Source organism: Crocodylus porosus, unplaced genomic scaffold (genome assembly GCF_001723895.1).
Source record: "Crocodylus porosus isolate Cpor-Errol unplaced genomic scaffold, CroPor_comp1, whole genome shotgun sequence".
In the NCBI taxonomy this organism is placed as follows: Eukaryota; Metazoa; Chordata; order Crocodylia; family Crocodylidae; genus Crocodylus; species Crocodylus porosus.
The window spans coordinates 26,376,415-26,390,555 of record NW_017728909.1 but is presented as its reverse complement, the minus strand read 5'-3'; the positions used below and the strand labels follow the sequence as shown (position 1 = coordinate 26,390,555).

Here is a 14,141-nt window from a genome sequence, read left to right as displayed (position 1 = left end):
ATTTTTTTTCAAGTGCCGGGAGGCAGGGCAGCCATGGGGGCTTCTCCCGCAGCTCTTCTGGTTATGCCTGCCTCTGCCCCGGTGGTGGCGAGCTGTGGGAGCTATTCCCTGCAGCTGCTGCTTCCCCAGCTGGTGCAGGTGGGGGTGCAATGCAGGTGCGGCTCACTCTGGGTGGTGACAGGGCAGAGCCCCTGCTGCCAGTGCTACCGTACCTGCATCAGCGCAGGAAGCAGGGGGCTCTGCCCTGCTGCCTCTTGCCAGTAGGTGTGGGAGGGCATGGGATGTGGGTGCAGCAGTACTGGGAGCTGGTGCTCTGCCCTGTTGCCACTTGCTCCCTTCCGCCTGGAGCGAGCCATGCCCACATCCCACCCCCCTGCCCTGCATGAGCCCCTACTTCCAGTGCTCCCACACCCACGTCCTGTGCCCCACCCCGTCCCTCTCCCTGAGTAATGTTCCCCCCTGCCTTAGTTGGGCAACTTGTCCCAGCCCTAATCCCCCCCCTTCACCATGCCCCTTCCCTCTCCCACCCGCAACAGACTTACTACCTGGAGGCAGCTGTCAGCTGCCTATTTAGTCTATGGCCGAATCTTCCAATCAACTGAATCTTTTCCAAATCGATTTGGATGCTTCGAATCAATTTGGAGCTTTTACTTGGTCTCCTGATTCAACTTGGATTCAGAGATTTGGTCCCCGAATAGGGCCAGATCTCCTCTGAATCGAATCAGCTACCAAAGCTTTATGCAGCTCTTTTTAACTTGTGTATCTGACTGCTTGTATAGCACTCCCTGCCATATCATCTGAGGATCTAAAAAAAAATGTCCATCTTGCCAAGAGCTGGAACTACAGTGTTTAGGCCAACCAAATGCTGCTTTATTTGTTGGGCAAACAGGATAGAGTAATAAGAGAAGATAATTAACCATATTTATAAGGTCCAGAAATGGAAGTCTAATATTGTTTTCCCTGTGATTGTTTCCTTTAAATGACAAACACGGAACTATGACGGGAATTTGGAATGCACTACTTATTTTAGAAGGTTAACTTAGGAGGGAAGGGGGTATTATTATCCTAGGAGTTCAGCTTTTCAGAGAGAAACTGGTTGCTTCAGCGGCTGCAAATACATAGAATCCACAATTTTTTTTATTAGAATGTACGTAATGAACAAGCTAGAAATAGAAATGTATGATTATTATATTTGCACACAGGCGCACTTAGTCCTTAATTTTATATTTCACGGTATAAGTCAGGGGTCGGCAATATTTTCGGGCAGAGTGCCGAAAACACCTGCAACCTTGACTTATAAGGTGTTGGTGGCAGAAGGCAAGGGAGCCACAAGGGGCCTGATCCTTGTGGCAGTGCAGCCCTAACTTCTTCCCCACCATCTGCCTCCAAGGTCCACGTGCCAAACAAAATGCCTTCACGTGCCAGGTTCTGGCACCCATGCTAGAGGTTGCAAACTCCTGGTATAACTAATATTAAATTTCAGTGGGATTTAATGAGAATTAAGGTAAGATGTTTTTAGTGATCTATTTAATCTTTTGTCTTTAATGTATATAAAGGGTAAATATTTAAATTATACAGATTTTTCTTACCCATACCTGTAAAACAGTTTCCATATATTTCACCTACCAATTCTTGTTTAGGCTTGAAAGAATGAAGAATATGTGGTAAGCTTTCATGGATCAGTTTACCTGCTACAGCAGGATCTCTTTTTGTGCTTGACTCTTCTTAATTAAAAAACTCTTTCCTTGCTGTTGAACTGAAAAGAGGCAAAAGGAGCCTTGACTATTTTGTGAGGAGGAAACATATTTTTTTAGTAATGTGGTCTAAATCATCACACTGATAGAAAGCATTATTGTCTGCAGGAAGACCAGGCCTGTGCTTCTTGCCTTATTCTTGCCTGCTCTACTGCTGCTTGTGATAGAGAAGTATCTGCCTGGGCTACCCGAGCCTTTTTCCGGTGAGTTTGTCAATTTGGGGACTGTCCTGGATTTTCACAAAAGCTGGGAAGGAATTATTTGAGTTCTTTTCTGTGCCTAAGTATTATCTTAAACTTATGTAAGCTGTTCAAGAAACTTGATAGCACATGTATTTGGAATGCAACCAGTATCTGTTTACCTATGTCTTATACACATAGGGAGTTAGTTCAAAATAATTATTCCTGATTTGTTTTCTGTGTGCATAGCCTGCTTCCAAATTAGCTTAATTTTCTGCTGTGAATCCATATTCTGTCTTTAATTCTATTAATTTTCCTGTGTAGACTAGCCCCTACTTAAAAATGAGTGCTAAACATTTTTTCTCTTGATTTTTAAGTTATCAACCTTTGCTGATACCTAACATGCTGTTACCTAATGATATAGATCAAGAAATAAAAACAATTTGGAACAGTTTGTCTAATTCAGTTATTCTCAACCAGGGTATGATCCTTTCAGAGGTGCTGTAGGGTGCCACAAAATGTTAGCGTTAGGTGAGTGTGTAAACCATGGTTCACAAGATAAACCAATAGATTTCAAATAGAAATCCATAGTGTCAAAACCATTCTGACCTGTTGTCGTTTTCCTGTGTTCTTCACAACAGAATAATAATTACGCCATGTTTTTGTTATATTAAAAAAAAAAATGAATGAAACCTAAGAACTGGCATTTTCCAGGGGCTGCCTTGACTCTAAAAAAAAGTTGAGAACACAGCTAATTTTTGTCTGTAATAACTAATCTGTTTCCTATCTCATTAGTCACAGAATCAAATACAGAATTATTACCCCACACTGAAATGCAGTCACGAACACTTTTGTTGGAAACATAAGTCACTGTTTCAGTTCCAAGAAACAAAAATTGTATTTATTTCTGGTTTAGCCCACTTCTAATGAAGTAAGGCCTCGAAACTGAATGGTCTATGTATGACATGTATAGAGATCAATTTTTGTCTACAAACTTTAGGTATGGTGGAGAAGCACAAATGCGATTTCCGTCAGCTTTACCTCCTCCAAGCAACGTAGGACCTATCTTGGGCTCTCCGGTTTCTGGCAGTAAGTAGTATGTTGGTGATTTCTTTTTCCCTTAACTGTTGATGCATTTTCACAACTTCATGTATGTTCACTTCTCTTCAGTCCTCAGTGCATAGTTTTCATTCATTGTAGTGCTTCCATAAATTAGAATTGGTCTCCTCCCTCACCTTTGAACTTCCTGCTAATTAGGGTAGAGTGTGTTGAATATTGTTCGTATCTGTTTATGGGCCAGAAAGTTTTAATGTAACCATCTATAAGACTCTCATCCAAAAGGACCCTAATTTTTACCCATCCTGCCCCCTTTATTTTAGCCATATTCATGCTTTGCTCAGGGAGTCCTAACAGTTGTCAGGGCTTACTGTATAGTTTTGCTAAGGGGTTAAACAATGGATTATATGGGATGATTTTAGTAGGGATGATCCTGCCTCAGGCAGGTGGTTGGACTAGATGACACCTTGCAGTTCCTCCCAGCCCTAATTTTCTATGATTCTATGAATTTAACAAGGAGCTATGATTATATTGCTAAACTAGGCTTGACTTTTCTTATAGTTCTCTAAGGCAGTGGTTCTCAACCTCTTTTGTACCAGGACCCATTTGTAAACCTCAGTGGCCAGTCCTGACCCAGTAAATAGTTTAAGTAAAAAATGGCCCCCTGGCCCTGCTGGTGCTCCTCACTCCCAGTCCACAGCCCCCTGCCAGTGCCGGTCCAGCCAGACTGCAGCCCCATGCCTAGTGTGGGTGCACAAATCTAAAGGGACACCCCCCCCATAGACTTACTTGCAGGGAGCTGCGGGGCTGTTCTCCACCTTGCCTGACTACCAGGCACATGCACGTGGCACCCCCTGCCTGATCACCCTCCTCCCACTCCCTCCAGCCCCAAGCAGCCCCTTGCAGGCTGAAACTGCCAGAACTGCCTTGTGATTGAAGCAGTTAAATGTCACACTGGAGATTTGGGTTCTGTTTCTTCCTCGGCCTTGATACTGCCATGGTTTTCCTGGGTAAATGTTTTCATCCTTTTCTGGGTACTCAATTTTAGACGCTTGGGTCCTGAGTCACAAAAATGCTGAACATTTGTAACTTCAACTGAAGACAATGAAAGTTCTGCTCTGAACATATCAAATGCCACGTAATACAATGTACTCTGAAAATTCAGGCCCTGGCCATCTTAAATTGGGTGCTTGCAAATGCATATTTTTCTTGAGGTGTTGTCTTTTAATGTTCACCTCATTCCCCATGTATAAAATGGCAGTGAAATCTACTGTCTTCGTAGAGGTATTGTGAAGGTAAAATCTTTATTTATGGTAAGGATACAGGTTACTATAGTGAACATACGGTGGGAGTGCACATTAGGGGCAGAATTAGAAGAACACAGATGCTAGCAATCACATAAAAAAGCTTACAAGGGCATTAATTCTGTATTAATTACTGTAGGATGGTGTGCTATAAGTAAGGTATGTAGTCTACCAAGAAAAGACAAGAATACAAAAATGCTGAATAGTTTCTTAGTTTCATAATTGGTAGGGTCGGAAGGGACCTGAGCAGATCATCAAGTCCGACCCCCTGCTATGAGCAGGAAAGAATGCTGGGGTCAAATGACCCCAGCAAAGTGTTTATCTAGCCACCTTTTGAAGACCTCCAGGGTAGGAGCAAGCACCACTTCGCTTGGAAGTTGGCTTCAGATCCTAGCCGCCCTGACTGTGAAGTAGTGCCTCCTGATGTCTAGCCTGAATCTACTCTCCATCAACTTATGGCTGTTATTCCTTGTTACTCCCAGTCATGCTCGGGGGAACAGGGACTCTCCCATTGCCTGCTGGTCTCCCTTAGCCAGTTTATAGACGGCCACCAGATTTCCTCTCAGCCTTCTCTTGCAGCGGCTGAACAGGTTCAGGTTCCGTAGCGAAACCATTCAGAGCGCATCATCTACCCCTTGCCCTGGATGAGTTGAGTCCTGTAGAAATAAAGGTATGTAATTAAAAACCATATCATAATGCACAGAAGGAAGTCTAGTTACAGTTACATGGGTAATCTTGAATTCTGGTGTTTCTCAAGTTGAATGCTTGAATTGGTAACCTTTAATATTCTTCTAACACATTTTTGAGGGTATAATAAATTCATATGTTGTTCATTTGTTGTTTCTTTCCTAGGTTCCCCTATACCTGCTGATAGTCTATATCCTAATCCAAGCTTTCTGTCAACACCAGTACAAGGTAGGTTTTTAAATTTTATTTTACTAGACTAGATTTTTGGTATTTTCTCGACTTGCCTTTTTTTGTTTATATCAAAAGTAGTTGAAGTAATGTGTGTGTCTTTATCCCAGGCTTGCAACCTCCCAGTATGTCAACCCCTATGTTTGCTTCAGGGAATTCCATGTCTCAGGTTGGTGCATCTATTAGTGGTATGATGGGCCCAGAAATAGTGTTTTCTGGAAAACACAATGGCATCTGCATATACTTCGCTCGCATTATAGGGTGAGTTATTTGTGAAAGATATTCTTTCATTTGATTACTTTCATAGTTATTCCATCCATAAAACGATTAATATTTGTTTTCTGATACTGTATGTATTGTAGTTAAATCACACATTTTATATGACCGATAAGGTAAATTCCAGCAGACTGATATAATCAGTCAGGTTTCTTATTAACCATTACAATGTGAGGCCAATCTATTGGCCTCCTTTCCTCTTCCAGACTCTTGTATCTGTATCTTCTGTGTGCGCCATCACACAAATTAGAGGGAGTAGCTAGGGTGTTGGGATTTTTTTAATCATGCTTTCTCCCTTAAGTCCTCCATCTGTTTCCTTTGGTCCTTGTTTATATAATATCCCACCGTGTTCCCTTCACTGCTCTTCTAATACATTCTATGAATAGGCAGGGCAGAAAACAATTTAGGTCTTAATTCAGCAATCAGTTGTCTGTAGAAACAGCCCTACAAATGCTTTTCCTAGATTCTAACCCTGTGAGGAACTGCATATCCTTTACTTGAAGTAAGTTCTTAGGAAACGAGTATCCCAAGCACTTCAGAGGATGATTGAATCACTAGCTGCTAGGATCCGTGGATAAAACAACATCCTTGGAGAAAATATTTTAAAATACCACATTCGATACTTGTGTCGCAGGGCGAGATCCCCAGGGGTGTCAGCGATGCCCCTGGTGGCTCCATGACCATGCCAGCTTTGCCCTGAGGGTGATTGCCATCTTAGAACCAGAAAAAACCAAATCATACACTGAAAGTCAAACTACTACTATAACATATTTTGATTTTATTGTGACTTTTTTTGTCATGATTATTGTTTACGTAGTGTGTATAGAGGTGATTGCATAATAACTCAAAAATAAGTTCTTAGTCTTCTATATTGTGGGTGTATGGTGGGGTGTGGTGGTTGTGTGGGAGTGGGTGGGCGTATGTGGGGGTTTGTGGGTGGGTGTATGGTATGTGTAGAGTATGTAGGGTGGGGTGTGTGGAGGGTTTGTGAAGGGGTGTGGCTGTGGGGGGGACATAGGGTATGTTGGGGGGTTGTGGGGGATCCCCACACCCCCACATATACACATTTCCCCCATGGAGAAGCAGCAGGTGGGGGGGGCACTCAGGGCACTGGTGCCCGGTAGGGCACGGCTCTTGCCAACGTTGCACATCACAGCAAGGGACGCAGCCTCCACTGGGCGGTCTGTATTGCCAGCATTCCCTGCCACTCGCACACAGCCTGCACTCGCCAGGTAGAGGAGGGAAGCCCTGCATGCTGAAGCCAGCTGCCCTCCTTCTCAGGGCTGCGCTGCAGGGGTGGGAAGTCCCTGACAACTTCCCCTGGGGTGAGGAAGTCAGCTGGCTCTAGCTCCTGAGGCTTCTCTCTGGTGCTGCACAGCCCTGGTGGGGAAAGCAGCCAGCTCCAACACATGGGGCTTCCCTCCCATGCTGCGTGTGTGTGAGGGCTACATGCGAGTGGCAGGGAGCGCAGAGGCTGCGCACCATTGGGAGAGAATGGGGAGCCCCCACACCCCTCCCTCACCTTCCCTCACACCCATGCACTGCCCACCCAAGCTCCACACTTCCGCCAGCCCCCACTTAATGCTCCCACCCAACTGCAGCTCCCCTCCCGCTGCTTCCCTACCTACTGCCTTGAGCCAGCAGGAGACCAGGGAAGCAGAGCAGGTCCCTGGGGGCTGCAGCAGTGGCAGCAGCAGCCCCACACGGAAGGTGCACACTAGCCAGGCCAAGCACTTCTGCCACGAGTGTGGGAGTGAGGTGCAATAGGGTATGTTTGTGGCTGTTTGTACATGTGGGTGCCTCACTTCCACCCTCATGGGCAAAAGGGCTGGGCAAGGCACAATTTGTTGGTGGGTGCCATGGGCCAAGTGAAGGTGCTTGGTGGACCGAATCTGGCTCGTGGACCCTATGTTTTTCCCACCCTGTGCTAGCATATTTGAGACCATCTATTAGAGAATATCATTAGGGAATATCTGATTAGAACAGAAATAAATGGAAACTGAACATTAATTGTCTATATCTACTTATGACATGGACAGTGATTGCATTCTTGGGTTGGACTGAGGAAAGGAGGAGGGTCCTTATTCATAAACTCTGGCAGGATGCATTAAGAAACAGTTTAGAAAAGCATTTTTTCTAAAGGTACTTTTTTATTTGCCTTTTAACACACTATTGTCTTGTTTCAGAAATATTTGGGATGGCAGTATAGTTGTGGAGAGAGTTTTCAAAAGTGGCAATCGAGAAGTTGTTGCAGTAAGTGGCTGTGGTGTTTTAAATCCTTTTTTTTTAAATATTTTATTTTTCCTGAGCACTTCAACATGGTCACAGTAAACTAATAGGAAAAAAAACTGTATTGTGTTACTAATGATATGTTAAAGGGAATAGTAAATGGCTCTTGATTGCATTTAAGTGTACTTTGCAGGCTGGGAACGGGATGTAAAAAAACCTTTTACCTCTAAATAATTTTATTTTTACCTTAATTGGTAGTGGCAGTTATCCAATATTTTATTCAATCTGTATAAAACTCAAAGGGAAAGAAATTGGCTTTAATCTCCTAGTGCACTGCATTTGAAAAGAGACCCTGCACTGTAATTTAATGCCTCCTATTTCTCGTGTTGACAGCTGGACAGGAGAATGGTAAATGCTTCCTAGCCATTTGCAATTTGACTTTTTTTTTTTTTAACTCCTATAATGGCCCCTGCAGCTTTAACTATAAACAAACTGGCACATTTGCAATTTTTAGTAGGCTTTTCACCAGACTCCTGACGTAGGGCATGGGCTCCACATTGACTCATTTCATTGGCTTGCATTTGCTGTTAATCGTAATAAAAATATTTTTTCTGAGTCCTGGATTGTACCAACTCCTGGTCAGTACAGAAAAGTTGAGACCCACTGCTTTAGATGCACTAAGGTCCCTCACAATCTAATTGAATATCCTCAATATGCTGACCTACTGATGATATTATAATGTCATTTATTTTTCTGTACATGTTTCATGCATGCCTTTCAGCTCAAAATTGCAATGGTTTCAGAAAGATGACCTGTAAGAAGCCCCTTTATCCTTCTTTTGCAGGTTGAAAGTAGTGTTCCATCCCATGTACTAGAAACTGTGCTCCAAGAACTAAAGGGTTTGCAGGAATTTCTGGATAGAAATTCACAGTTTGCAACAGTTGGAGCCCTTGGAAACCCAAGGTAGTATTGAATATGTTTAATTTACAAAGGGCACATAAAACTTTTTGCGGGGAGGTTGTTTGCTTGCTGGTTTTTTTGCTACTCCTAGATAATATTGTACAACAATGTACAACAATATTGTACAACAATGGATGCGTACGCGCACTCAAATAATCTGGGAGCATTCTCCCAAGTTTTTTTTCCTGGTAGAGAAACTTACCCAAAACTGGGTATACAGATATTTAAATAATGAAGCCCTGAATAGTGGAGAGCTTGCAGTGCTGACACTGTGTGACCACGGGGAGCCTTGTTATTACACACATCTCAGCATGCTCTGCAGTCTCCCTTAGTTTGCTTGGCAGTAGATAGCAGCAGTACAAAGAGCAGCCCTCATTGGCTTGGGCCAGAATACCCATGATTAACCTGTGTTTCCCTGCAGCACAATGTAAGGATTGTGAACAGGGCGTGTTCTGCTCCCTGCTGAAGCAGCAGTCCAGTGAGCAACACAATCTCTCTTCAAGGAAGAGGGGAGATGCTGGAGGACTTTGGCATGTACAGATCTTTGCTCTCCCAGGAGAGTTCTTTTAACCCTTGTTGTTCCCATTATTTTGCTCTTGAAGCAGGCACTTTTACTCTGGGAGAAAAAGCCTGAATATCTGCACACTTGTGGCTTGTCCTGGGAGAGCAGCAACTTCTCCAGGAGTAACTGAATGTCTATATGAGGCCAATGTGGGTGCTGTGGGAAAAGAAGTATATCTTCTCCTCATCAATCAAATGAACATACTCAAACTCAAAAGCCTGCTTTCTAGGTTCTTTCTAAATAAATATTCAAAGTTTGTATTCTTCAATTACAGTTTTAGCACACCTGCTAACTTGCAGCAGAGGTTACTGGGGTTCATGCGGCCTGATGGTGGAAGTTCTCAGCAAGTCCAGCAAGAGCTTCAAAGGAAGTTCCATGGTGAGAAGCTCTGAGTAATTAGCCTGAGGCTGTGCATGCAGGTTCTAGTCTCTTAGCTCTTCTGTTGAAAGCAAGAATAAAATAAAAGCTCTTTATATAGAATAGGCAGCTACAAGCAAACAAGGGCAAAGTAGTTCCCAAAGGATACGCTAAGTATGTTATTAATCGCTCACATGTCGCTTCTCCTTTTACACAAAAATACAATAAGTACCTAATCAGCCACAGCGTTTCTGGATTTGCTTTTATGGAGAGAAGCTTTTTCTATGCAGTTGTCTTGGGGATGAAGCATGTGCCCAGAACTTAAATCCAAGCTGATTAAATGCAACCAACATTGAGCATGACTATAAAGTATATGACCTATATGGGGCAAACAAGCTGATGGGAACCTATCACAAAGATAAGTTGGTCTAGCCTAGCTAAATAAAACGTATGTTAATGCCTATTAGGTGCAGCTCCCTTCAACAATGACTCCTTTTCAGGTCATGGTGAGCCACCATATTGCCTATATTTCAATTCCCTCTTCACTGCCACAACTGAGCTGCATACTTCTTTCCCATTTCCAATGAGCTCTGTTTCTTTATCAGCCTTAAATGTCTGGCAAATGTCATTGAATGGAGCACCAAACAGCTTGCCCAGAATTCCTCTATTGGCCCATCTCTCAGCCTGGCACATATGATTAGTGTGGCCCTACCATCCATGAGGTGAAGCTGGACCAGGCTGCCCTGTGCCTCATCTGCATATACATTTTTGGAGGATCGCAAGACTCATGACCAGAACACCTGGTTCCAATCATGAGCAAGGAGCTAATTAACACGTGTATCTTTTCTTGGGGGCGGGGTATAAGGGGTACACACTACTGAGCTGTGGGGTCATCATGGCTTGAAGTGCTGTTGATTCTGCTGGGGCCCAACACAATAAACTGAGCAGGGAACAGAACATGCCCTCTTCACAGTCCCCACCAGTAGAGCATGAGTCTTTTGGCCTTGGAATAATATCTTGCATAGTTTGTACTCTAAGTAAGTTCTGCTTAAAAATGTATTCATGGAGTGCCTGTTCTAAAACTTGGAGCAGTTTCAAAAATATATCAAATCTGAATGAACTAAGTCTGTGGGTGCTATATGCAATTTTTTTATAGATGTGATTATTTCAAGGTCAGTTTTTTTCAAATTTCGTTCTTTCTTCCATGTGTTCAGGGAGAACAGGAACTGCAGAAGAAAGAAGGCGGGGAAGGGCAGAGGGCAAAGGTTTATTTTCCCTGCTGTAGTAGTGGAAGATGGACCAAATTACATCAAATATATAAATTTTCCGTATGTAGAATCTGATTATTCAGAGGTTGGCTTATAATTAGGGTCACATCTTATATTTAAATAAATATGGTGACTCTCTTTATATTGGGGGAAAAATCATATTAAAGCTTTGTTACACTGTTTTCACCCTTACAAAGTATAAAGTCAGGATTTTATGTAGAAGATGCATGTAGAATCATAGAAAATTAGGGATAGAAGAGACCTTAAAAGGTCATCTAGTCCAGCCCCCTGCTCAAAGCAGGACCATCCCCAACTACCTTGGGAGTCTTTAAGAGAAGGCTGGATAGGCATCTGGCCGAGGTCATCTGACCCCAGCACTCTTTCCTGCCTAGGTAGGGGGTTGGACTCGATGATCTGTTGAGGTCCCTTCTGACCCTAGCATCTATGAAACTATATCATCCCAGCCTGTGTCTAGCCAGGTCTTAAAAATCTCTAAGGATGGAGATTTCACCCCTCTCTGAGCAGCCTGTTCCAGTGCTTTACTACCTTCCTTGTGAGAGAGGTATTCCTAATATCTAGCTGAAACTTCCCTTGCTGTGACTTGAGACCATTGCTCCTTTGTCTGTCATCTGCCCCCAGTCAGAACTTTATGTTCTTTCAATATGTCTTGTTTCGTATACTGAGAAATTTTGGAATAAAATAAAAGCTAGAATGTTGTCTCTAACTTTGACTTTCTCCTCTTTTATTACATGTCTCTGGATACTTTGCCACACCAATTTCTAAAATTGTTGACATTTAAAGTTGTTAGCAGTTATAATAATTTATATTTTCAAAGTGATGTAACAACATTAATTCAAGCAATTTTTCTGAGGCAAATGTATACTGAAGATCTTATTAATAGATGAGTTAACTGAGACTTGCCAGAGTTTAGCTGCTGAGAAGACCACCTACATTGGTGGTTTTCAAACTTCTTAACATCACAGAATCTTTTCACATCGCTTTTGCCATGGAAGTCCTTCTTCTGTCCACAGACCCAGGCAGCCCAGCCCACCAGTGGCGGCGCACTGCCTCTTGGGCTGCTCCACCATTATCCCAGATTTCTTTGCAGTACCCTGATATAACCTATTGTGAAACCTCAGGGTTCCATGGAACAGAGTGTGAAAACCATTCGCCTACATAATAAACATATTGGATAGAAAAAAATTCATCACAGTGTATCATTACAGATCCTTGCGGTGCATGGGTCTTGATATATCACTATTAGTTTGATTTTTAGGCATTGAAGAATGCTGCCAGTTAATCTGATTATCAATTGACAGAATTTTTAATTTAATATTTTTCTTATTAACTCATAAGCAGTCTTTAAAATAACAATAAAAAGTACATACCAATTTGGACTGATAGATTTTGAAGCTGGCATGTATGTTTATGTAAAATCATTGTGCATCTCTAGAACTAACTTTTTCAGAGGTCTTGTGCTCTATAGTTTGAGGTCAATGTTGACGGAGAAGTATTAGGAAAAGAAACACAAACAACAGTGGAAGAAAGAAAATCATGATTTAAAAATAGCATGATAACTCAAGGGCAGGTGTAGTACCTCATAATAAACTACCCACAATCTGTTCAACTTTACAGCAGAGGCACAATTAACTGAAAAGACTTCACTTCAAGGGATCCAGCAGCTTGTTCGCAAAACCTGCCAAGCTTTGGCTTTGTGGAAACTTCTCTGTGAGCATCAGTTCAATGTTGTTGTAGGTGAACTTCAGAAGGTATGGGATGAACTATCATTTTATATTTTTTTATTTGAGTGTATTTAACAAGTCAGAACTTAATTTACCATTTCTATATATTAAAAGTAGTATTAGTTTAATTCTTGTAAATATACTTCACAGTCTATGTAGAATGTGCAGAGATTTTCAGAAATTTGTGTTCTTGGTATTGCAAGTACTCAAAATAAGATTTAATGCAAAGTGATGCTGTCACAACTCAAGTTAATTGGCATATTCAAGATATTGTTGATTGATATTAGACTAGTTTAATTCTGCTTAGCATTTAATATTGACTTTGGCTCTTGTAAAATAAGAACAAAGTATTTACAAAACAAACTCTGGGAAATGTATAGTAAAAATTGTGGCGTACGAATGAGCCTGCATAGAAAATTTAGGAGAGTAGGTGTTTCTAATAGTAAAAAAATACCAGGCAGATAACCTTCAAAGCAACTTTATGTGAAGGAACAAGAAAAGACACAAAGGGCGCATCTGTACAGGTTTTTGAATATAGGGAAAGTCCTGGTCAGAAATGTTAGAATTTTGGCAATTTACTGGAAAGTTCTTTTCCTACAGGAATTGCAAGAACTTTTGAAGATTACTGCTTTCAAAGACTTGGTAATTAGAGACAAAGAGTTAACTGGAGCACTCATAGCATCTCTCATCAACTGTTACATCAGAGATAATGCTGCTGTGGATGGCATCAGTACACATTTACAAGACATCTGTCCTCTTCTGTACAGCACTGATGATGCAGTCTGTTCCAAGGTATAATGTACTTTTTAATCCAAAATATACCCCTACAGATTAAACCAGTCAGCTAGCAAGACCAGGGAAAAAAAGGTCTTTCACTTGCTCAGTATAGGTAGAGTCTTTCTAAAATCTGACATATATCCCTTATAACCTTTTAAAAAAAAATTTAAAACCTTCTTATAAAGCCTGACATAATAGATCCTGTCTTGTTTATGTTTTGAAATTTGTAAGCGAACTAAAAATGAGTTACTGCAAACATAATACCCATGATGGGTGTCCTTCTCATGACTTAATGGAATGGCATCTGTGTTCAATTATTTCCCTGCAGGCAAATGAACTCCTTCAGCGGTCCCGACAGGTTCAGAGCAAACTGGAAAAAGAGAAAATGCTCAGAGAATCACTGAAGGAGTACCAAAAGATCAGTAATCAAGTGGACCTTGCTAATGTCTGTGCACAGTATAGGCAAGGTGAGAACAAAACATCAGTCATCACTTGATTTTGCCAAATCATGTTTTAAAATAGCCATATGGAGTTGTAAGTGGTGTTTCATGCTGTTTCTGGGTCATTGTATCAGGCTGAGGAAAATAATGCATTGTTTTAGATATGCACGCAACTTCTATAATATTAAAATTTCATTTAAATTTCCATTTCACAGAAATACAGAACTTCAAGCATGTGAATAATTCCACTAATTAAGCATGTTGTTTAAGTCTTTGCAGGATTGGGGATGTAAGAAGCAAAGGGGTAACTCTTGACAGCTAA

The 14,141-nt window shown here is 41.8% G+C and overlaps 1 protein-coding gene across 1 annotated transcript in view; it reads left to right on the top strand.

The window, feature by feature from the left end:
* NUP155 (nucleoporin 155) overlaps window positions 1-14,141 on the top strand; it is a 61,284-nt gene that overhangs the window by 31,313 nt on the left and 15,830 nt on the right. Inside the window, exons 15-24 of the mRNA XM_019531978.1 lie at window positions 1,863-1,957; window positions 2,934-3,022; window positions 5,146-5,208; window positions 5,319-5,469; window positions 7,671-7,737; window positions 8,558-8,676; window positions 9,510-9,613; window positions 12,496-12,629; window positions 13,203-13,394; window positions 13,708-13,846. Coding sequence (XP_019387523.1) covers window positions 1,863-1,957; window positions 2,934-3,022; window positions 5,146-5,208; window positions 5,319-5,469; window positions 7,671-7,737; window positions 8,558-8,676; window positions 9,510-9,613; window positions 12,496-12,629; window positions 13,203-13,394; window positions 13,708-13,846 — 1,153 coding nt within the window. The remainder of the gene's footprint in view (window positions 1-1,862; window positions 1,958-2,933; window positions 3,023-5,145; window positions 5,209-5,318; window positions 5,470-7,670; window positions 7,738-8,557; window positions 8,677-9,509; window positions 9,614-12,495; window positions 12,630-13,202; window positions 13,395-13,707; window positions 13,847-14,141) is intronic.